Source organism: Pieris rapae, chromosome 5 (assembly GCF_905147795.1).
Source record: "Pieris rapae chromosome 5, ilPieRapa1.1, whole genome shotgun sequence".
In the NCBI taxonomy this organism is placed as follows: Eukaryota; Metazoa; Arthropoda; class Insecta; order Lepidoptera; family Pieridae; genus Pieris; species Pieris rapae.
This window is the reverse complement of record NC_059513.1, coordinates 9,079,142-9,105,296: the sequence shown is the minus strand read 5'-3', so window position 1 is coordinate 9,105,296 and position 26,155 is coordinate 9,079,142. Positions and strand designations below refer to the sequence as shown.

The following is a 26,155-nucleotide window of genomic DNA, read 5'->3' as shown; positions in this document are numbered from 1 at the left end:
TAATCTGCGCTCCGGGATGTTCCGGCTTAGCGCCCCCTCCTCCCTTCCACCCCACGCTCCTCCGGTTGCCACTTCCCTGGCTAATTTGTGCCATTATCGGTGTACTGATGTAAGAGTTACCGCGCAGATGGCCCCCCTCACCCCTCACCCGCGCCCAATTAATTATTCCTTACTGGTGTTACAGTCGCGTGTTTTAGTCAATTAGTAACGTAATTTTGCGGGTGACTTGAGTGTAGGTTGACGCGGACCAACTCGAAGTTAAATAATTCGCTCTATAAATGGTGCTATTTAAATGTCAAACAAGCCGCGCGACCTCAACAAATAGTTCTAATAGCGTATGTTGTTTACCTGTTTCATGGATATTGTTATGAACTAACAAGTGTAGCTTTATATGTAATAAGCGTTTTATAAACCTCACGAATATTTAAATGATCCTTTAATTGATTTTCTCCAGTTCAAACTAGTTGTATGACTCAAAACTTGGCGATTAAAAGAGTGACGGAGAGTTCCTTGCCAGTCCTTTTGCCCGCTCTACGCCGTTAACGACTTAATTTAACATCTTTTCTATTGATAAGTGTACTTGTCTGTATGAAAAAAGTTATTTTGAATTTGAGTATTAGTTATTGGCTTTACAACAGTAAAGAAATGTTGAAATAAAAGTTTGTGCCAACTTGTATGTGGCTAATAATGTTACCTCTACATATAACGAGTATGTTCGCGTGGATGGCGAATACAGGCGGTTAGCTGGCCAATAATTGAGGCTATTACATTTAAATTAATTGTAGTCGAGCGTTGCACTAGTTCGCAATATATTAATGTACATGCACTAACTATAATCACGGCTTAGACCCAGTAATTGCTCGACAAATTGATGAATATTAACTGTAGTGGTTAATGCCTTTGCGACTCAGATATAGAATATGGAACTAATGATTATTAGAGGATCAAGGATATGTACTTGTGTGTATGATATTATGTAACAAGGTTAAATACTATTACTACATCTCTGATAGAATTTACATATAAAGAGGCAACACAGTAATGCACTCCGTAAAGGTATTATAATTATAACCAAGTTAAAATAAGACTTCTAAAGATTATATAATGAAATTCTTTGCTAAAGAGTTCTAGCAAGCGGCGGCTAAATAGGCATCTTCTAGACAGGTGTACTCGCCAATAGAGCGCTTCTTGCTTAACAATCAGGTCGGATTGCCGCCAAACGTCTATCCTGTTATGTATAAAAAATAATATACCATTATTTATTACACGATAGTTTTATTTGAAGACGGTAATTTATCTCTTTAATACTATGTTTCATAAAATCTGTTTAAGGTAGTTGAATTTATAGATTATTCATGTCCCTTATGTAGCCAATTTGCTATTATAATCACGTAGATACGTATCTTGTGCGTAATTAAAGCTTAATCAAAGCAATCCACGCCGCAATTTATGCTGTATAATTACTCTGTCATCCATAGTGCTCACTATTAAATTATTAGAACATACCACAGAGTATGGAATGTTTGTGTACGGGTTTCATAATTCAAAGTGAACTACATTGTGCCGTAGATAAGGTAATATTGTCTATAGTATCTAGTCTATAACCGAATAGAGTATAACCGAAATATACGTTTTGTAATTGAAATTCTGAATTTAATTTGAATACATCTATTTAAAAGGGAAAATATAGTAATTGGAAATCTTGGCAACAATACGATATTGAAAATTAAATTATTTATTTATGTGCCTTTATTTAAAAAGATTTTTATTAGTTGGTACTCAAATCGCTAAACCTAAACGCTACCACGAAAAAATATTTCACAGACGGTATTTTTATTTAGTTTGTGTTTCTAATAAAAATCATCTACAATCATAAGAGTATAATGGAACGTCTAGCACGTTGCAAGACACTATTCTCCTTGAACCCTAACAATAGTGAAGCACCGATCGTGATAAAAAACGGTTATAAGCGTGAACTAGGGGAACTGTAGTGTCTATTCCACACTTGACAATTGACGTTTACCTACTGTCGAGAGGGAAGTTGGCGCGTTGACACCTTTTATTTATTCAACATTTCCTCTGAATAATTCATCGGTATATAGATTATCTCATTGGTAATTTATTTTTTCCAACCAATTCTCTCATTTCTGTTATAATATTATCTTATGATAGCATCTTTGACTGTAAATACTCTCGGTCATTTTGTGTCTTTGAAATTCATATATTCATTATAGCACTTTTGATTACATAAAGTTGTAAAAACTGCGGGTTGAGTCGCTTGTCCATTTAGAACTTTGTTTTACATTTCTGATCAACCGCCAACGAGATTGAGAATTTTATAGACAAAAAAATATGTAAGACAAGGCGGTCCAATAAAGAAGAGCGTTTCAAAAACAATCGCATATGTAATAGGAATTAAAACAACGGGCCCAGATCATGTATAACGTTCCTCGGAAAAATATGATATGACAGTTAATAAAAGTTAGTAAAAAATTTCATAAAGTTGTTTGTTTACAGGTATCAGTTCGGCAGAGGAGAGACATGTGAGTACTAAAATTCCTAACTTTGACTTGTTAAAAATTCACGACAAAATTTCGCTTTGAAAAATTCTCGAACAGCCGTGTACCACATTTTCCATTTTCCATTTGGGACTGTGAGAGCCGAGGAGTGTTGCGCTCGAACACGTTGATTTCATAACACGGCCTCCGAAACAAGTGGGTGGTGCAAGTGACGCACCCGTCAAGGGTTGCCTGTAATTTAAATTTACGTTTACAAGCTTAAAAATCTATTACTAGACTTAAAAAGCTTCATCAACCATATGGATCAATGCATGATTATTTGCACTATTTTAACTAATTTATTCACCGCATAATATTTAATGCTTTATCTACATGTTTCAAGTTATCTACTGTAAAATATATGACACTTAGGGCCTGTTTCACAATGTATGGATAAAGTGTCAAATAGCTATGCAACACATAAATTATTCGAAAGATAAAAGTTCCAAATAAGATACTTCGAATTTCGTGACGTATAGCGCTATCTGACAGTCGTGAAACGCAAAAATACTATTTATCCTACGAATAAGTAATAAATAGCTTATTTGGCACTTATCCGGACATTGTGAATCAGGCCCTTACAATTTTAGATCTTACTAGTATTTTTTTCTTAACATTGTGCATTAGGTATCAGATAATGGTTTTTGATAATTAATCAGCCTTATATCAAGCTCAGGATAAGTAGTGTTAATTTTAGCTTAAATTAATTATTGGTGACAATGAGTTGTTAGAAGTCAATTACATTCTCGAATCTATGTTACACATATATCGCATATAATCTTCGTTATAATTCTATACAATTTTGAGCCGAGTGATGAATGTTAAATGAGCGAGAAATTATCCACCGTTCAGTGAGTTTACTTGAAGCGTAGTTTTTAGCGTGCAGAGCATTTGACCGTACTTTCAATTTAGATTAGAGGTAGCCCTAGTATGAAGTGAGCTCACGAGCGAGTGCGTCGTTTGCGAGGTGTTGCGAATGTCGGCTATCGTGGTTGAGGGTGGCCCCCCCCTCGTGCTCGACTGAGCAGCGGCACACCGCACAGATGTGCCGCCCGCACTCTGCAAGCGAAATGCATACGAATCGATATAGCGCCCCTTTCATAACATTGTCTTTGTTGCCTAACCTACTTCTGACGACCTTCGCTACCACTTATTTTGACATCCAATTTAAGGTAGATTAGGCTGACAGTTTTCCCATCAACCCATTTTATTTTTTTTATATCCGAGGTGGAATAGTCATTGCCCCTGTCACCGTAAGTTGCAGGGGCATGTGGGACTCAAACCACCTGGAGTCGTTCCTACAAAACCGCGTTACAAAGGCTGTCTGGCATTATTGTTGAGCTTGAAACTTACAATGCAGTTTACACTAGATAGGAGGTAGGAGATCGGCATATCTTCTCCTATTTACTCTGCATCTTCTAATCCTAAGGTTGGCCTTATAGTTGGAGCGCTCTATTTCTGCTGTGTCCTTCTTTAGTATTACTTGCTCAGCCATCAATAGGCTCAATTGATAAAGCACTCCTAGAACACGGTACAGTTTATGCAGAGGCAACTTTAATGAGGAATACAATATGAGAAGTTAGGAACTCATGCAATGAACTCAAGTGGGTAACTTTATCTTGCGAACTTTCCGTGTGAGATGTGCACTCCGGCCTTATTACGTGTTGGTTTATGAAGTTTACTTACAAAAGCCGAGCAACTTTAAATATACGATTACGGAGTTATAGGTGAACAAATACAAACGATTCCGCACAAAGGAAATGTAATAAAGCTTATAACCGTCTTTCACGGCACCGCAAACCGGCGTCTCAAGTTTCATTTCGTATTCTTGCCTCGTTCATTTTGTCCGGAATGTTTTTGTTGCGAAATCACGAAGACGCTACTATGTTGCCGCTACAAAAACATCAGACTTGTTTTATATTTCTTCAGCCGGCTTTTCATAATATCAACAGAGTACGTTCGAGAGAACTTCGCCCGCGGCATTTTTAAACATCGTTAAAGTCAAAGGCGTGTTCAACAAATTCTTAGTTGTTTTCCAGCACAACTAACGAGCCTACACTTGCATATTAAATTCCACTAATTACGCATTTCGGGGCGGCGAGAAAGCTGCTCAAATTTCCACGAAATAAATGGTACTACGACTCGCAATTCACACCGGCACGAAATTGAGCATCGCCCCTCTGTAGGCTCCGCAATTTCATTTGGGTAACATAATAACCGCGGATTTATTTCCGGCACCCGCTCATTCCCTGTCAAATCGCGCCTAATATTCAATTTAGCACCAGAACCACACAAAAACGGTGCCGGTATTCAGAGGCGGTTCATTACGCCGCGCATCTTGCCTCTTCATCCTCCTTACCTTATCTAAGCCATTCTGAATAGCACCCTTGTCACCCCGACCCCACACCCCGCATACTCCACTTCAAGTGGAAAACTCGTAGGGCGAGGGCCGCTCAACCTTGCTTAGCATTCTACACGACTTCTTTATTTAATAGATGCCAGAAAAACCCCGGTCAGAATAAATTTTCGTTTGTTCTTCCGTATAGCTCTGTTGTTTGAAGTACCTACGTCTGTAATTAACGGCGGTGGCGGGTGTTTTTACTTTTTAGTAGCATGGACCGAGCACTTTATTAAGGCGTTAAAACGAGATTTTATAAAAAGTTTTTCGAGAGGCGCGAGGTCGACATGTTTACGCTCCGTACACTCGTAGCTCGGTAGCATTCAAAGTGCTCGCGACAACCCCTCGCAATTTATCGCCCGAGACTTTCCTTAATTGGAAGGAATGGCCACTTGTAATTATTAAGATACCCTTAAGTGAAACAGATTGCACGACTTTTATTTTGTACCGACGGTTAGGTTTAGGTTACATTACTAATATAACACTAAACTTTAACAACTGAAAGTACTACGTAAGTCATAAGGAATTCTGTCACGTTTCATAGCATTCCAAGTTACAATTTGCAATCGTTTCTTATTCAAATCTCAAGAATGTTCTGAGAGCACTCTGTTGAGCACCGCACTGCAATATTGCATGTACAATGGGGCAGGTACGTATTCTCAACTTGCGGCTTTGTTCGAATCTTGGCGTATCGCATCGATTTATGCAGGCTTGATCGAATCCTCCACCGCCGCATTATAACAATGCCCCCCTGTTCTAGCTACGTGAGAATATTGAATATTACATTCTTATGCAGGAAGTTCTTGCTCGGCTATAATATACGGCTTATACGTGCATCAGACGGAGTTAAGACTTTTTGATAAGCAAAGTTTATTATAAAAGTTCACCTGGGCTTTACTTAACAGGGTCTGATACACAAAGGTACAGTATAAAACTGGAGGTATACATGTTATTTCTGTTTATATAGTAGATCTTTTATACATGCGTTTGCCTTAAACTAAAACTAAACTGAACACTAAAATTGCTATATTTGCGTATATTATGTATTTTAAATTATTATAATTACGACATTATAGTATTGGCTCAGTAATGTTAGAATAATGTTTTTGTAAATTCATAAATAAAAGTTAGAAAACAAGAAAAAAAACACTAAGGGGGCTTGGGGCTAAGCCACCGTACAAACTTTAAATTCCTTATAAACTAAAGAGTTACAAAAATACAATTAGTTAGACCATGATAAATATATTTTATATTAGTACCAATAATATCGATACTTTGAAATGCAAACAAGGAACCCTTTGAAGCGTGGAACGCCGCGAGCAAGCTCTAGTTTTGCAATACAATAAAACGTTGTGCTCATAATCAAAGCAGAACAATATTTTGTATAGATTGTAAATTCATTGTTTTGCTGTTGATATCGATAATAGAAATCCCGCTATTAAAATACATAATACGCGCTATGTATGAGATATCGGATATATTTAAATTTATATTTGCTACGAGTTTGGTAATTTCATAAATGGAAGTGAGTATCAATATTAAAAGCGCACAGGAATTAAATTCGAATATTTTAAATGAAATGTAATTGTTGAGATCGGCTCGGTTTATTTAAAGTAAAAAATCATAATATATTTTTAGAATAAGTAATTTTATTTAAGTGAACGACTCTCTAGTCTGTTATTTATTCTAAAACCATTAAAGTATGGTAACCATGGTTACCACTTTTTAAATCTTAGCTATTTTCCAATAAAGCTAAATGCTTCATTTAATTATCAGTCTCTTTACAGCGACTGCAAGTGCTTAAGAAATCTTTTGTGGTTACATATATTTTTCCAATAACATTCGACGCTATACGATATATTGATTAATACAGTAGAGTGGCGAGCAACCGCAAGAGTGACGTGCAGGAACACGCTTAATGCCGTAGGTCTGCGACGCGTGTGGCCCTCCCGCATACCGCAAACCATATGCACTATGCACTGTTAATATTACCCTTTGAGCGAATTCTACAATATACCTGTACTATTCGAAATTTGAATTGTTAATGCTGTCGGCCATTACTAAACGTGGTTTTGAGATATCATCTTTGTGTGTGATTTCATAAGATATAAAACGTATTCTATACTAATAAATAAAGATGATTGTTTGTTTGCATTGAATAGGCTCAAAACGGCAGAACTGATTTGATAAATTCTTCTACAATTTTAACGGTATAAAGAATTTCGTCGCCGATATACATAGACTATATAATTTTCAAAAAATATTGGGTTCTTAATTAAATTAGGATTGTGTAACCCAATGTGTGAAAACTAGATCGCGTACGCTGCGGTAACTATTGAAAAAGAACAAAGATATATAAAGTTTATAAAATATATAAAGTCTATTTACCAAGAAAAGCTATAGGATCGTGCTACGACCAAATTAATGCGGTTGGAACCGCAGAGTACAGCTACTCTATCTATAAATTCGTCAACAGACCACAATCATGGACATTCCCAGAAAAACACAAAGTGAGTAATGTCAAACTGATATAGCTGAATCATATCATATTCCTATTGAAAACATTTTATTACAGACCATTATAACATTTTAAATATATGTTTAACATCTTATTTGGTATTCGTCACATTATGCTTCGAATATATTCGACTATGCAGACGAAAAACATAATTGAAAATGGAGTTGAATTCAGCAGAGCACATCAAGATAATTGAAATCGGTGCATATAATTAGCAGTTAGACGGGCGGGCGTCTTCATAATTTATCACAATTAGTCGCCGTAATGGGAGGGTCTTGCAACTTGCACGGAACACGGGAGCTTATATGGAGGTTATATCCTCTAATTATCCACTGTTTACTGCTTCACTTGACATTTGTACTGAGTTTTTGTTGAGATATTAAACAGTGAGCAGGTGAGTAAAGTTGGCTTAGTGGATTTAACCTGCGACTCTAATATCTGAGGTTGTCGGTTTGATTCTTGTCGTGTCCGTGCGCCATTCTTCTTTTTCGATTTGAGCATTTAAAAACATCGTGAGGGAATTAGCTTGCCTTAGACCCTAGGAGTCGATGTGTGTCACAGCACACGGCACAGGATGCTCATCGTCTACTTTAGATTGACAACTGATATGAAGAAAAGACTTAAAAACGAACGTAAACGAAACGTTATATCTGTCAATGTCTGTATGTTTCTTACATATATAAAGTTTACAGTCAAATATATATGCTATGTTGTAGAGAACGAATTAATGCGTTTTGGAAATAGTAATAATTAGGCACCGCTCAGGATACATAATAAATACATTAATATTTTGTTAAATATCATTTAACAGTACGAAATTCCAACAGTTAACTATCCATACATGATGGATGTGTGACGACCGAAAATACTTTATTTCTATCCACAGAGAAGGCTTCGTTTTTCTTATTCTTACTCAAACATTTGCAGATGTTACGTCTGTAATTATGCGTATTTTATCTATGAACATAAACAGTATGAAGTTGGCGTCGTGAGGTGTCTGTTAAGCGGTGCATGTATGCGTTGGATATAGCTGTAGTCGGTGTGTTTAACAATGCGGTCGTGGCCTGTTCCCATACGACGCCAGTACACCTTGCACTACGCCCTCCGCGCTTATCTCAAATTTACATATGCTACGTGTTCGAGCATTGAGAATGTTTCATGAATAAATTTTCGCTTTCAATTAAAAAGATTTGATGAAAAAAAGTCAGTTTTCCGAGTTTTCTCGTTACGGGCTAAGACGAGAATCATTAGGAATTAAATTTCCCCTTTCATTAGTCCCTCAACCCTCGTATAATTCCGGACGCGGAGCAATAACAATATAAATCCCCCGTCGCGACCGGGGGCTTAAGGCTTGTCTCGACCCTAATTTAGGGCTGCCCTCGCCCCGGATTAACGAAGTGGTGGAACTCGCTAGGGTTGTCGTTGCGCATAAACGTGTTACGTGTTTAATGTTTTATTGCCGGGCACGGCTCGTTTCAAATAATCGCTCTTCAAGCCCTCAATCCGACCTTTCGTTGGAGCTATTTTTGGTATAATACCTTTATAAGGTACCTTATGTATTTATCTTTTAATTGCACGTTGATGGTAATGCATATTTTATTAAAAGATTATAATATGTACAATAAGAATGTTAGGTTACTTTGTTTAAAATCATAAAGTTTTTAGATTAGTTTCTTAAACTTACGGAAAATATAAAACCTGATTGCGGTAAGAAAGTTCCCTTCTATAGGGCAAAAAGTGTAATACCATACACCGTTACCAACAAATTAATTCTAGCTAGCGGTGAATCACTTGCAGAGGTGTAACGAATTGCTTATCCCCGGTATTAAGTTCGGAGCCTCACATATTGCACTCTCGGAGGGATTTAGCCTCCCCTCGTCTGAGATCACTATTTAAGACGCTTGAATTTGTCAACACTCCGCACTTATATTTAGACTGTATTTTTAGTACGAAAGTTTCTTTACAAAATTTTCTATGATGGTTTCAGGTTTGAATATGGAACGTTCCCATATTTGTACTAATATTATAAATACGCGTTTGCTATTTATACTATTTTGTATTTATTATCACTGAGTTACAAATATAAAAATTAACTTAAAATGTTCAGGCTTCGAAAGGTCCAGCCTTCCGAAGCTGGCTGTTAGTAAGAAGTATTGGCAGAGGTAAATTAAACACATATTTGAAATATATTAACCCGGGATTGCAATTGGTACAACAAAACACTATTTGTCGGTCGTTAATGTACGTGAAGTCAGCTATTAGCCAAGAAATCACCATTCCGTTAAACGAATGGCTCCAACATGATTTATAACAATTTTCCAAGCGAGTTGTCACCCAACGCAACTCGAGTTAATTTATTTAAGTAATTCCACAAAGAGCATATTAAAATTTGCCCCGCGACCGCAAAGTTGCTAACACAAAATTAAAGTCGTTGACACTCAAGGGCTTTAGTTTCGAGAGTATGAAATTTCTCTTGGAATTCCGAAATGGCGGATGAGTTTCACAAGTCAACTCAATTATCGTTTTAATTAAGGCGCAGCCTGCCACGTGACATTTGTTTGCGTGCGTGAAAGCGATCGTCCCTCCGTCCCTCTGCCCCTTCCGCCACCCTCGCTCGTGTTAATCGTGCTAATTACTCCTGTAATTGAGCAAAGGGTAAGATGAGATTGCTTATCGACATTTACATACTTTATTGAAACAACTTTCACACCTAAATTACCTAGTTTCGTGTGTGTCATTGCGTGTCTTTAAATATTGCCAACGTTTTGTAAATATTTATTGAGTCAAGGTTGCAAAATGTTCGGAGTTTTAGCGGTTATCCTTGCACTATTAAACATAACAAATAAACAACAATTTGTGTTTGTTGGCCTTGTGGCTTTAGCGACTCTCATATCTGAGATCGTAGGTTCAGTTGCTGTGCACCAATGGACTTTATTTCTTCTTAACATTCGCTTGGTAAAGGAAACCGGCTGGCTTCAGACCCAAAAAGTTGACGGAGTGCGTCAGGCATAGAAGGCTGATCACGTACCTACTTGCTTATTAGATTGACAAATGATCTTGAAACAGATACAAATCTGTGGCCCAGGCCTAAAAACCTTTGGCTTTTTTGTTCCCTTTGGCAGTGCTAAGCTAATTAAAGATTAAAGTTGGCGCCTGGTAGATTGTCTCGGTGCTGCCAGTGTTAAAGGTACACTGGGTCTGGATCAAACTTTTTCAATGTCTTAGTTTTCTATTTATCAATGCTTAAAGATCATTATCAATTAAGGTTAAGAATATCGTAAATACTGTGTATTTGTGTGTCGGAAATGAATTAAGAGTAATTATAACAATTTAGTTATTTGGGGTCGGCCATAAAGCGATAGCGCAGTAAACGCAATCCACCACTCGCGACTATAAACTTTACGAGTCACGTAAAAACGCGCTCGATACCTCGACTCGCTACCATAAATTTATGCTAATGTATTCTTTATAGGAGTTTAATGCGTATTCAGAAATACCTCCATTATTTATGTATACGATGAACCGCCGAAGTTAATTTTAAAGTCGCGATGCTCCCCGTGGTTTACGCGATCGGTGCCGATTAATTTTTTGTAGCCTGGGCCATGTTTCCGATTAACGCGGGTGCCCGTTTTCGAGTGATTGCCCATCGTTTAATTATTTTACAAACGTTAAGGTAGCAACCGGTTTAATAACGCAAGTCTTTATGCATGAATGAATTTTCATAAAAGCCTCCTTTTTACACGCGTAAGTAATTTTTAATATCAATGCTATTCATGGTTCATGTACATCAAACGAAAAAAGTAGAGAAACTTTCGAATACACGGATAAGATTACCAAAGTGTCATAAAAAGGCCGTATTTATATAAAACCGGTGGCCGCGATAAAAGTTGAAAATGTCGCGTGTAAATCACACAACTTTTCAAAACTATTATCCCTGAAATATAGTCAGAACTCAATCCGTACATTTCCGAGCGGCGGGCGGTCTATTTATCTATTTCCCCCGTTTCCGCCCCCGAGCGTCCGGTTAACCGCCCCCCTTCCGGTTAACCGGGCGGCGGCAGCGCCGGGGCGCGCGGCTAAACGGCTCGTCGCGTGACCGCAGACAATAAGCCCGGGCGGCGTTAACAGCGTGCCTGTGTGTTGCCACTTTATACGTTACGTCAGGGAGCCCCCCTCGCCCGCCCCGCCACCCGCGCGCCGACACATGTGCGCGACCTCTGCAAACGGTAGCCGATAAGTCCTCTTGTCGGATCTTGTACAGTCTCATACTTGTTTAGCGTCCGCCCCTCCCGTCCTCCCGATCCTCTCGAACCCAACTCAATTGCCTTTTTCTTGTGGTCGACCCACGTAATGGGATAAAGTACAGATTAGCTCTATTTACTTTTCCGTTCCAATATGAGAGCTTCATCCATATCGTTCTGTATAGAGATTTGGTACACATTATTGTTCTTGATTCGTTTTCTTGGAAAACCTTCATCAAATAGGTTAAGCACTCGATAATGACGTTAATAGCGTGACCGATAATGCGTTAAATAATTACGGAAAATATTGGGACTAATACGTACATATATCATTCCTGACTAATTCAAACTGCGGACCGCAAATTCAATTTATTAATGACTAACCACAAATGGCCTGCTCTCACGCGAGCAGCTCAAACGAGCAACATAAAATCCAACCAATCGAATTGGACACGTCACGTTATAGCTCGTTCCGTAGGTCTCTCGAAATAGCTCTTGAAATTCGATAGCAATGTGGATTGGGTGGTCGTAAAATTAGGTTCCGTCTACACAACATCCAACGCCTACCTTTATTCGTCTTTTGTCACTACAAATCTTTATGGTCAAGTATCAAGTATCGACATTAATGATCCTCCAATTTAAAGCTTATCTGATCAATTGATTTGAATCGTAAAAGCTTTTATCTAAACAATGTTGTCAACTGCAATCAAACATTCTGTACGGTTCCTGAGTCTTCTGGGTGTTTTAAATAATTTTATTTTTTCTTACAACAATGGAATATAAGCGAAATATTGAAATGTTAATTGCTGTGTAACGAACGAATGCATTGTAATAGTTGAATAGAGTGCCTGCGTCTGGCTATACCTACTCTCGAAGCCTAACTCCCATGATTTGGTTAATATAAAGAAACCCTAAGTAAGCAAATTGCACATCCTTGGCTCCTACATACCTTTTGCTCACTCAGACTCATATATGTCATGTTGTCTGTAAAAAATACTTATAGGTTTGAAATAATAAATTGCTCTTTATTTACAAAGATGTCTACTCGGTCGGTGCGAAGACTAATCACATTGCAATATTAAAATAGCTTACCAAATCTTAAAAGGCCGGCAACGCACTCGTGAGCTCACTGGCATTGAGTATTCTTGGGGTATCACTTAACATTAGGTGAGCCTCCTGCCCCTTTAATCTATAAAAGTAATTTAACACTAGTAGCAAGTATGTCCCATCAGAAATATATAATTATATTAAATTTGCGACACATCCAGTGTCTTCTACAGCCTATACTAATTCGAATGCTATCACAATAAAACGAGACATTTCGGACATAAAGTTTACGCCTCAGTGCTGTAAGTCACAGCGGGCGGCGACAGGTCGGCGTGGCAAATTAACAGCCGGTTGCCACTAGCCTCTAACTTAGTGCCTCGTAAAATTAGGCCCCGTTACCCCTCCAGGCGAACCCCAGACGATGTCAGATTAAACCCGGTCCATTATTCATTCAAGATCAGTTACAAGCAATTTGGTATTGCGATTGGTTTAAAGCCTGTAATTTTACTTACAGCTGCTAGCATTCTTGTTACCTTATTACCGTAACTTCAATTTACATTAATTGCGCTTATCGAGCACGTATTTTTAAATTACTGAACAAAACATACAACACTGTTGGCCTAGTGCTTTCAACGTGCGCCTCTCGATCACCGGCGTGCACCAATGTGCTGTCTACGTGCGTAGACAATACTCCGGGCTGAAACCGAGCATGTCTTAAACCAAAAAAAGACGCCGTGTATGTACGTGTGACGCCACGCTTATTAGAAAAATAATTCAAAACAGATATCTGAGGCCCAGAGCTAAAAGGTTGTGTTGGAAAATAAGTAATTAAATGACTAATCAATTCAAACTTAAAATATAATATGCAAATAGAGGCTTTGACTACCAAATACAGGCAGTTGATTTATATTTAAATCGCTTTTGAATGTTTTTCCGTATGTGTATATACATGTAATCAATGTTCCGCTATTGATTATTTACATAAAGGCAATATTACGAACAGTGTTGCATACACGGTTTCACATTGAAATAGCATCTGCAAATCACGGAAAGCACTCAACTGTATATTGATAAATCCGCGTGGGATTTGAATATTTATGACGGGTATTAGAACTTATATTATACAAAGTGGGCATTACACCTCTGTAATTCTATGTTATTAAATATAGAATCTCTTTTTCTTTTTTGCAAAATTTTATTACGCAGAAACATTTATATATAATTACTTTATTTGTAAAGACTATTAATTACAATACAAAAAAAGGTAAATGTAATTTAACAGATAATACACAAATCTATAATTTATTGTCACCCATAAAGTAAGCCAAAAGTCACTTGAAGGCGCCAACTGTGTTGTAATCGACGCATGCAGACTATTGAAACGGAAAAACTAATTAGCAAATTTTCTATTTTATTAGCTTTCACGTTAAATCAGTGAAGACAAACGATAAATAGATTTAAGTTAGTCTAATAAGTGAACAGTCATATAATCGTAAACTAGCCGCTGTTACAGTCTTTGATTCATTTTTGAATAAATTATATCATGTTTAATTTATTTTTTTTACAAATTTAATATTTTTATTACATTTTCGAAATTTAGCCAATGTTACTCAAGGATAATGTAGCATTTATATGTGAAGTTTTTGAGTATTCGTTGTATTACCAACATTCAAAAACAAAACCGTTCCTAACCCTAAACCATATATATTTTTATTATATTCTTATGGTTAAAACAAAGTAAATTAATTCAACGTTCACTATTTCAAAGATACTCTTAAAGCCAATTAATATTCATTATGCGAAATAGGTAGTTTGACACGTATATGATTATTTCATTAGTTCGCATTTGCGCGCTCGTCCAAAATGCCCCCCACTAGGGGGGACTGACCACTCGAAGCTAATCATGCGGTGAGTTTGTTCTGCCTCAGCGTGTTTTGATATTGATATTGACTGTACTCTGCCTCGCTGCACACCGATTTATTTGCGAACAATGATCGATTGATTGCTATAAGCAGTATTATGTTTACGCACTGTACGCCATGTTTTTTTAATTAAAATAAATATTCATTTATGAGCTGTTCAATTTCAAACAATTTCAAAAGGGTTTTTTTTACCGTGTTTAGCACATACTGGTTTGATTTTTTAAACAAACAAGCGTTAATTGCATACATAGGAAGGAGATGCTAGGTTTGAACGCATCATTAACTACTATAGTTACTCCTCATTTGTTTAAAATATTTAATAAAAATATAACGTAATATATTTTGTTACAGAGAAATTCAATATCGCCTGGCGAGAGGGAAAAATATAGAACGCGAAGTCCAATGGAGCCTGACCACAAAAAGCCGAAGAAGGAAGAGAAGGACATGGGGCATGTAAGTTGATATTACTGTAATTAATATCCGAATTTTAGAAAGGGACCACAAGTGTACATAGGTCATTGACATGATTGACGTAATCCAGAATAAGTTTCTGGTATTTTCATATAATCTATGTCAATTAAGCATGTTAGTTAGCTCGGGTCTCAAACCTTGGGTTATCCAAAATAAACCCTTGTCGTTTTTAAAAGTATAACCATTTTAAAAGTATTGCGAAAATATTAGAGTAAATATCCACGTTTCTCTAATTCCAGGAATTAGTAGTAGACGACGCTAGTGAAGAGCCAACATCACCGCATAACGGTGCGCCATCACCAAGAGAAAACGGCCTGGACAAATTGCAACCAAAAAAGGAACATCCACCTCACAGCCCTAGGTAAGAATATTTTTTTATTTAAGTACACCACATCATAAATTATGTGTTTTTTATAATTTTAGTTTTTACTACTTATTGTTTTTAAGTATATCGCTTCTGAACCACATAAACTCGTCACAGAGAAGAACAATCGAGAATCATCATTTCATTTCTTGTATCCAGTTTTCATCCTTTGTATCCAGTACAGTAGCATTATAAGTATAGCCAATCTAATCATAATTGCCTCATATTTCAAACAACCAGCGCTGACTTCGCTAGAATTAAAAGTTAAAACATCTTAGAAATACATATGATACCTACTTAAGAATAATGTAACAAAACTTTTCTCTTTATAATTAAGATAGTAATTTGTTTGAATTCCCGTAATCGCCCTAAGCCATATATTGTTGCGTCTATTTGATGTTTGGACAAGTAAATGCTTTCTCTTAACAATTACTTTGAAATTGCTATATGTCGTAATTTTTGCAATTTTTCTTTGAAAGCGCAAATTTCTTTAAAAACGACTAGTAGCTGACGGTTTGGATATCAAAACCGGGAGTTAAGTATAGCGACAATATTATGTTAGCCAGGCTAGCAGTAAAATATATCAAGCATGTATCTCACATTCGGTTAGCTGGAATTGGGGTCGCTTAACTTATGCCTGGCACGATAAATTCCTAATGACTTTATCCGTTTAAAGGAAGCCTTACAAGGTAAATGATTCCATGTACGTATTATGGTCACTAATTGTCGAGCTTTTGCACGGTTAAGGCGATTTAAGAAACCATACTAATAAGTAGAGAGATTAGATTGTAATATTTAAACCATTTAACGCCTGGTGGATTTGTAGAAAACGAAAGTTAATAAAAATAATTCGTTTAAACAGAACTGCTTGTTTCAAATGTCATTTTTGGCGGGAATTTTTCACAGATTGATTGATTGATGAAACTAAATTTTGAAAAAGGAATTTTCGGTTATGGCGATTGTTGCTTCGGTAATCATTGTTTTTTATTTTTGATATTTCTTTTTGTATCAGATATCTGTGCCATTTAGGCCTGTCATTATAACTGCGTAATTTCAAGAGCTATGAAACTATTTTCTCGGCATGCTTAGCAAGAAGCTTGACATTTTTCTATACACGACTCGTAACAATTACGCCTAGTATTTACATATCTATATGCCTCTGGGGTTTCAAGACGAAATATTAAGCGACATACATTCAAATATATACGGTTCGGTAAGCAATGATAATATCCTTTCTCAAACTGGTTACGCTCAGTGAACACAGTTTAGATTCACCCCAATTACCTGTGATTAATCTGATCAGACCTTTAGATGTATGTAAATTTAAGGTATAGAATATTCATTGTATTTCACGTTATGACTATCACTTGCCCATTTTATAATTGCACAGATCTTTCGTCTCTTTCTGTCAAATTGTGTTAACGTTGTTGTAAAAAGAAACATGATATTTAGTTAAAATGGTTGACTGACGGATTAATTTTTTGTGAATTAGAGTTTGTTTTTTTAATTTTATAACCACTTTAAAACTGTTTTTTAGTCAACTTTAATAAGGTTAATAAGACAACTGAAATATACATACAAAAAAAATTTCATTATAATCGCCTAAAGTTCAGAAGATCGGATGATCACCTACTTGCTTTTAGAAAATATCATTAAAACATATACATTATTATTTGGTTTTGCTAAAACAATCGTATATATTCTTCAAATGTTAATAATAAATATAATTAGTTATAAATAATTATTGCGAAAAGAATTGCCGCACGAAGTATATTGAATAATTGACGACACTTTGCATACATACATTACATGGCATTACGCGCCCCAAAGTTAATGTAATCTCAATATAATCGGCCCGTCTGTTTTACACCTCTTACATTAATTGAAGATTGAGGCTTTGTGAAATCGAATATAAATAATAATATATATTTAGTGACCTGTATTTACAAAATCATTAAATGTAGATGTTTCTGAAGTGCGAAAAATAAGCATAGATAAAAAATATACGAGTATGACTCCAGCGCCAGTCTGGGAATCCGAATAGCGAGCCGAGTTTAAAGTGTTATTGATATTGAGATAACAACATCAGAATTGCATACAAAAAACTAGTATGGGACACAGAGTCCGATATGATTGCTGATTTTTCTCCTGAAACCAAAGCGTTCAAGTGGGTTTTACACACCTTAAGGCAAATGAATAAAGATTCCTTTAAAATTCTCATTTTAAGTCGAATAAGCAACAATTATCAAATTCTTCTTTCTTCTTTTCAGATCCGGAACGTCTAGCAACGCATCAACACCGTCAGCAAAAAAGTTAGATGAAAAACCAAGTACGCCCATATCGAAGCCTGTGACGCCGACGTCTGGGGCTAGCGGGGTCGCAGCACCCTTAAAAGCGGCGGTGAAGCCGCCAGCGCTGCAATATCCCTATTTGGGGAACGGGGCCCATGACGCATACGGCCTGGCGGGGTATTCAGCACGAGCGGCGTTGGCCTATGAGCCCCTACGACCGCCAATAGGACCCGCCGCGCTCGCCCCAATACCTGGAGGAAAACCGTAAGTACTTTGTAAAGATCTGTAAAGAGTTTTGAAGAGTTTTCTGTTTGATTTCTTTATACAAACTATAAAATCTTTTACAATTAACTATAAACTACAAAAAAATTAACTTTCAACTCAACATAATGCTTTGTTGGCAGTAATTTAATTTACCCTAAATATCAACTATTATTTTCAGGGCATACTCATTCCACGTATCAGCGGAGGGTCAAATGCAGCCCGTACCTTTCCCCCCCGATGCCCTAATGGGCCCGGGGATCCCCCGCCACGCACGACAAGTGTCGGCCTTAGCTCACGGTGAAGTCGTGTGCGCTGTAACCGTGTCTTCCCCCACAAAGTACGTGTACACGGGGGGCAAGGGCTGCGTCAAAGTGTGGGACATCAGCCAGCCCAGTAAAGCCCCCGTCAGCCAACTGGATTGCTTGGTGAGTCGGTAACTGTCGCCAGTTTAGACCGTTACCTGTATCATTTATTAATATCAAAACACCTCCATGAAACCCGTACGTACGTGCACTAAACAACGTACACTAAATTATATTTTTAAATAAATACAAAATGCATTAGGTATAACATCAAATAATAAACTATTTTTCGTTCGTCCAAACTCGGAACATCAATAAAATCTCTAATTGGTATATTATTATACACCATTGATATATTATATATTTAATAAAACGTACTCAGAATCGAAAATTCATTAGAATATTTATAAAATATCTCTATACTATATATTTTTTAACTCTTGCAATTCTTTTCAGCAACGGGATAACTACATAAGATCAGTGAAGCTATTACCAGATGGGCGAACCTTAATAGTGGGGGGCGAAGCCTCCAACCTATCAATATGGGACCTCGCGTCTCCAACGCCACGGATTAAAGCTGAACTGACCTCTTCAGCCCCTGCCTGTTACGCTTTGGCCATCAGTCCCGATTCTAAAGTAAGCATTATTTATTATCCTTTATATTATCAACACATTTGCCCAATTTACGGTTAAGAATTTAATATATGTAGTACAGATTTAGTAGTTCTTCTGAGTATGACTTCAGCTCGCTTAATTAGTATTATATTATATATAATTCTTTCCTCCAACTTTGACTTTGTTCTCTCTTAAGTAGAGACTCTTGGGTCGTAGGGTTTAAGTGCTAAGCTAATTAAAGTAAGTAGGCGCCTGGTAGATAGTGACCCTAAAGCCAGTTCTAGCTCAACTATTATGTATCGCAACACAGCGAGTAAATGCTGCCAAACTTTTTAAATTTGTCTTAATTTTATAAATTTTTTTAGTTAATACTAATCGGGAAAAGTCGAATTCATAAGCTACATAATATATTGACTCTAATTTGTAAAAATAAATATAATTTCACTGAAAACGTGTTGCGTGGATATCCCAAAAAATAATTATTAATAATACTATTTAGACTGTGTCCTAAGTTGGAATATACCTCATAAATTATATAGGATTATAAAAAAGCAAAAACATCTAAATAAGACTTTTAGTTTCGCAGATATGTGCATACAAAGACTCAAAATTTAGCACACATATGTATGTGTACTATACCAAGTGGTAGAATGTGTGACACATAACTTTTTCGGAGTTCTGCTAAAGACAAGATCTCATTAGATATTTCTCCATTTCAGGTATGCTTCAGTTGTTGTTCTGACGGTAACATAGCGGTTTGGGACCTCCACAATCAGACTCTGGTCCGGCAATTCCAAGGACACACAGATGGCGCGTCATGTATAGATATATCTGCGGATGGTACTAAATTGTGGACTGGAGGACTCGATAACACCGTCAGGTAAATACCTACTATTTATTATTTCATTATAAATAGCACTATAATAATAGCACATAGAACGGGGTATATACTAACCTGCCTGCCTTCACGTGATACTCTTAATGTCCATGGGCCCAGGAGTGCGTTGCCGGCCCTTGCCAGCTTTTTTTTTATTAATATGCTATTTAATGTTAAATATTTACTTAACGCATAACATAAAGCAGTGATTTAAATGTTCAAGCAGACAATGCTAAAATATTATATATGTAAGTTCAGTATATTTAATCATAAAATTAACTAAACCCCCCCCCCCCACATACACACACACGCACATTACCGTAATGTTAATAGCGCAAATATTTTCAGATCGTGGGACCTAAGAGAAGGTCGGCAATTACAACAACACGACTTCAGTTCACAGATATTCTCATTAGGATACTGTCCTACCGGTAAGTTCTTTTAATTCATGAACTAGAGTTTGACACCTCTAAGCACAAAGAGTTTTTTTTGACATTCTAGGATTTCAAACTGTTACCTAAAAGAAAAAAAGTTTTCTCTAGCTTTTATTTGTTTTGATAAAATATTAACCAGAGTTAAGAACATAGTTTAAAAAAATATAGTGAAAGCGTGAATATATAGATATATTACTGACCAATTTAGAAAAATAGGTTATTTGAGAGCTATTTAGCCTTGCAAGTATGCTTGCTAAATTTCAAGTGTATGTTTGTCCGTGAATTTCTTGCAAATTAAAAAACACATTAAAATTAAATAAATTTAATAAAAGTCTAAGTTTCACTTAAATCCAATCGGTACTTTTTGAGATATCCACATATTTATGAAGGTATAGGTGCCTCGTAGTGTAACAATTTCATAATAAGGATTCTCTTCAGGCGAATGGCTGGCCGTGGGCATGGAGAACAGCAACGTGGAGGTCCTCCACGCGGTGAAGCCAGACAAATACCAGCTCCACTTGCACGAGTCGTGCGTGCTTTCGCTGCGGTTCGCGTCTTGCGGGAAGTGGTTCGTCTCTACGGGCAAAGACAATCTGCTCAACGCGTGGCGTACTCCATATGGCGCTAGTATCTTCCAGGTAATTTTAATTATATATTAAAAATAGGACATAATAACTTATTGAACATTAGCTAAACTAATATAAGTAGGTACAATAATTTTAGTGCGTGGCGTACACACTTTATGGAAACGATAGTTTTTACTTAATATTGTTATTTAAAAAAAAAAGAAATATTATAGTATGTAATACAATTCTTATTACAGCTATTTTAAAATAATAAAACTAATAGTGAAATATACTACATCTGAATTAAATAATCACATAACATAATCGTTGATTAATTTTTTAGTTAGTTTCCAAACAAATATACGATTCAAAAACCATTCAAATATGTAGTTAAATAAAATAAAAAAAAATAAAAAATTCGAAAGATGTATCACTTAAAATTTTTTTTAAATGATGATATTACTTTCTCAAAGTTAAAAAAAATTCTCAAGCTCTATAAGATTTCACTATCACATTTTTATTCCTTTACATTGTAACTGGGTGAAACGCGTCAAGTATAAAACAATGTTGACAATAAGGTCGATTACAGACGGTTATTGAACTTATTTTTTATTACTTAATTGATTACATGATAACTTTAGTTTTAATTATTCAAGTACTTTAATATATAAACGAAAATAATTTTTACTGCCAAATTGTGTTTACGCGGTGATAAAAAGAGATGGCTGTCTCTTTTCTTTCTGAGTTAGGAGGATTTTATGAAAAAATAGAAGAAAATTTAACTTAAATAACTATTTAATAGCATGCCTACGTCATTTACAACTGTCAACACAGTTGGCACCATTAAGAGACGGTTGGCTTGCTTTCTGACTGACCATAAATTATAGATTTGTGCGTATTAAATTACTTATATTTATGAATAATTGATGTTTTTGTATTCTTATATCTTGTTAATAGTCGGCGCAAACAAATTAACTATACACAAATGTTTCTACGTATTTTTTTAGTTTATAAAGATTCTATAACCATAATAATAATATGATTTTGTTGTTACAGTCAAAAGAATCATCATCGGTGCTAAGCTGTGACATTTCATCTGACGACAAATATATCGTAACGGGTTCCGGCGACAAAAAGGCGACAGTGTACGAAGTGATCTATTAAAGACAATAAACAAACGAACAAAACAGATCAACGAGTGAATGAACGTTCCGCGAACGAGTGAAAAGTGATATAGCTTTAGTATATGTATAATTGGGAGCCTGTATGTACTTATGCGACTTGTTTATATAGTGTTAGTGTGCGCGGTTTTTGTTTATTTGTTGAGCGCCCGTAGTGTATGTTGGCAGCAGATCTCAAAATGATGATTTCGTTTCAATATTGTTGTAAAATGCTCGTATTAAAAAGATATGCGCAAATTATTTTATCTTTTATTTTGTACACCCTATAAGATATAGCTAAGACGAAGTGATCAAGTAATACATTACATGTTTAGTAGATCCGCTATTTATTTACTACACTTGAAAAAGAAATTCTCAATTTAGTAGAAAAAGATGCTAGCCTTATTGAGCATTACAACCAATAGAAAACTTTGAGTGCAACAAGCTCATTTATACACATAATACTTCAGTTATTTATAAACGAACGATAAATATAAAATAGTCAAAGAATGTTCCGTTTTATTTAATTTCAAAGTGACTCAACTCAACAAAGCATTTTGTTAACTAATAATAATTTTATATAAATACATATATGTTATTTTATAGCTATTGTGAAAGTTGCAATTTACGTCGCCAATGTTGAGCAATGAACTCAATTAGACAAAAAAAAATTGTCGCAAACTTGTGTCTTACTAAAGTAAGTAAGGTTAAATTCGACTAAATTAAGTCGACCCCAGTCCTAGACCCCGAGTAATAGGGTTCCGATTTCAGACAAGCTCGTCCCGGGCACTGCTCAACATTAACCCAAGAAATATTACCACTAAAGTCTTGTGTTACATTGGAAACGGATTGACGTGACAAAACAATCCTTTCATGTTATATATTTTAGTGTAATATGACGTAAATCAAGTAACTAGTTATATCTCGCTTTACAATACGATATTTTATAAATTTTCGCTTTTTGTGTGGAGTTTAAATATCGCATTAATGAGTATCGGGTACTTGCTACAAAACGTACGGCAAATCCTTTGATTATAAATTAAAGCAATTTTTTTCCAAACGAGGACCGTTGTGAAACGAAATACAACACGATAACGTTTTTTAAATTAAATGAAAATCAAAAATCGTGTATTCATGTAGTTAACATAATGTACACTTATGAACGTCAAAAAAAGAAATATGTAACATTAAATGCTTCTTATTTTACATTTACTGCCAGTTCTCAAATCAAGGGTGTAGACCGGAAGAGAAGAACTGGCAATAATCGCTCCGCCACTCTTTAATCGCCAAGTTTTTTCTTTTACACGTTTGTAAGGAGCTGCAACCGTTACACCATGTTTCATAAGACATCTTGAGTAATAAATAAAATAAATTAAAAACAATGATTTGTCCTCTATAAGCCGGAGGCATGGTGAAATAGGAGCACGCACTTACATACTAGTGGGAACAACACGCAAATACGTAGTAGAAACAATCAATATCACCGCATACACGAATTCAAGTACGACCAGTCACCACGAGTAGCATCCGTTCACGAGTATGACGCATGGCCATCCATCGGCCTCCTCGCCATATTTTAGGGAGAGAGACAACCCGACACATGGACGCGGTAAAATTCACGTATTTTTTGTCAAGTATGCACTGTGAATAGGGAATTTGTTTACTTATGTCAGATTTAACGCTAGTATCAATCAATAGTCACCATGGTTGGATAACGGAAAGAGCGTTATCATAATCGATGCAAATTGTTAATAACACCATATGGTAATGAGTTCCTTATCTAACCCATGAACAGATTTGAAACAGCTCACTATTTATCTATCATCTCGGTGTTTCCGTAATTTGGCCTGGGATTTCATTACGCGTGTTTGGAAATGATAATTTGTAATAACATCGGCGACTAAAATTATTCGTAGATATTAAACAACGTGTGTGATACGTATGCCCCCTTAAACCTTCTACAGACACTACTGCTTGAACATGGAGCAGTGGTTGCAGTTGCTTACAAAGGGGAGGGATTATGTCAATAATTTATTTAAGAAACCCTTTACCGTATGCGACAAGATATTCACAACTGTTACATGCATTCACGGATTATTTGAGTAATTAGCCAATTTTACGGGTTTTTGCTATAATAATACAATTCATGAATAATACGATTTAAGTAGAGACCAAGATTATGGCCATGACTTCTCGTTTGTTGATCTGAGATCTGATAGTAAATGTGAGAAGAATTATATTTTTACTGATAAGTGTACAGGGAGTACATGAATAAATGATAATTTTATTCGATTAAACAGAAGCAGGCCCTCACTTTCTGAGACGTACTTTGAAATACAGCTAAACTGTCTTGTTTAATTAAAATAAAATCCCAAAACTTTGGTTAGTAATTTTATATAGGCTTAATTATGTCTAAAGTGTGTTAAACTAATATATCGAAATTGTATTATTCTTTGGGGTTTTTTCGGGACTGTAAATTAATAATAGCTGACAGAGATTTTGTAAAATATCGAGAACTTTGTAGATTTCACATATAAATAAATGAATTTATTTTTACAAAACATCCCACACGGATTAAAAGTGCCGAGCACTGATTACTGTACATTGAAATATACAAAGTAAACACTAATCGCGAAGTTATTTTCCATGAGTACTTATGTATCGGAAAAACATGATTACAATAGAGCGGGTCCCACCAGACGCTGGCACTGCCAGCCTCCGAATGTTATCGCTATTATGAGCTGTGCTTGTTACGTACATATACGGCAGTTACGTATAAGTGGAAGATATACCGTAATTACTATTGGAATGTTATAATTTTTTTTAACCCTTCCATAATGGAAAATTTATTTTTATCTTAAACATACAAATTAGTAATATTTTAAGGTCAGTTATTATATTAGAATTATTTATAAAATATGTAATATTTATCAAATGTATATTGTGTTGTCTTTATTCCAAACTAGAAAACATCGTAATTTATTAAATATTTAAAAAAATCCATCCATATTTCCATAATTTGTTAGAGGTCGTGCCGACCGTGGTGGGATTTAAGGTCGCAGTGCTTTTTGTTGTTGCCAATACTATTAGGTACGTTATTATAGTTCGACAGTAATCATTTTAATAAATAAATTATTATTAGGTGTAAATAAAAGTATAAATTTTTTTTTATTCAATTAATATATTCAATAACCATTACCACCAAGTCAGTTGTCCTTCCACACTCTATGGAGTAAATTACTGTACTGTCTCAATAAAATGGATTACATGTTCTTTCACTTTGTTACCCTTATTAATGCTTCAGTAACATACACTGCTACTGAAGTCCCAAAGATCATGTTTTATTCATTAAAAAAATGGACTGTCACGTTTGGCAAGTTTCTTTAAATTATTAATGAAACTGAAAAAAACTTTTAACATAATTACTGATAAATACTTTATACAAATGTACGGTTTTTAAATTGCAATGCAATTCAAATTCATAATCCGATCGTCTTGAATGTCCCCTGAAATCAACTACAGAAGATGAACTCCTTTGGAATTGTAACGAATACTTTAAAGGAGATTGCTTTACTTCTAAATTAAATATTTAACTTTTCCGGCCGTTTAAGACGGAGAAGTATATGCCACAAAGCTGTATTTATGTATGTATGTATTTACTATAATTCCTTCGGGGCACACTGGCACAAATAAATTCTAAAAATAATATATCTCGCTTTTATACTATAATGAATCACGTCTGCGAATTGCCATATTTTTTCCATGTTCGTATCATGATTATCTAGATTGTATGCGATATAATTGATATCAGAGATCCTTCATTCATTATTCATATAATTTGCTGGGTACGATACATATGTGATATTTGTTTATTATATCTTTGATTCTATTGTTATAAAATTAAAAACTTATATACAAATTCTTTATTTTACCATCATAAGGTAAGCCGTATTTATATTATAATCAAACTAACAAATAATATATGAATAGACCCGAAACTATGTGTAATATTAAGATAATAGACATTAAGATAAAATTTTAAAGTGATAAATACTGTAATTTGATTCGGACACGCTTAAAAACAGATGTTGGCGGTACCAGCCACCGTCGCCAGCAAAGATATCAAT

At 35.6% G+C, this 26,155-nt stretch overlaps 1 protein-coding gene across 2 annotated transcripts in view; it reads left to right on the top strand.

Moving 5' to 3' along the window:
• LOC111003534 (protein groucho) overlaps positions 1-22,289 on the top strand; it is a 48,777-nt gene extending 26,488 nt beyond the window's left edge. For both annotated transcript variants that reach the window (XM_022274111.2, XM_045628300.1), the window contains exons 7-16: positions 2,518-2,543; positions 15,036-15,137; positions 15,395-15,516; positions 17,790-18,074; positions 18,253-18,499; positions 18,833-19,012; positions 19,711-19,871; positions 20,217-20,299; positions 20,741-20,940; positions 21,925-22,289. In XM_022274111.2, the coding sequence (XP_022129803.1) occupies positions 2,518-2,543; positions 15,036-15,137; positions 15,395-15,516; positions 17,790-18,074; positions 18,253-18,499; positions 18,833-19,012; positions 19,711-19,871; positions 20,217-20,299; positions 20,741-20,940; positions 21,925-22,032 (1,514 nt within the window). In that variant the 3' untranslated portion in view covers positions 22,033-22,289. The remainder of the gene's footprint in view (positions 1-2,517; positions 2,544-15,035; positions 15,138-15,394; positions 15,517-17,789; positions 18,075-18,252; positions 18,500-18,832; positions 19,013-19,710; positions 19,872-20,216; positions 20,300-20,740; positions 20,941-21,924) is intronic.
• Positions 22,290-26,155: the final 3,866 nt, after the last annotated feature.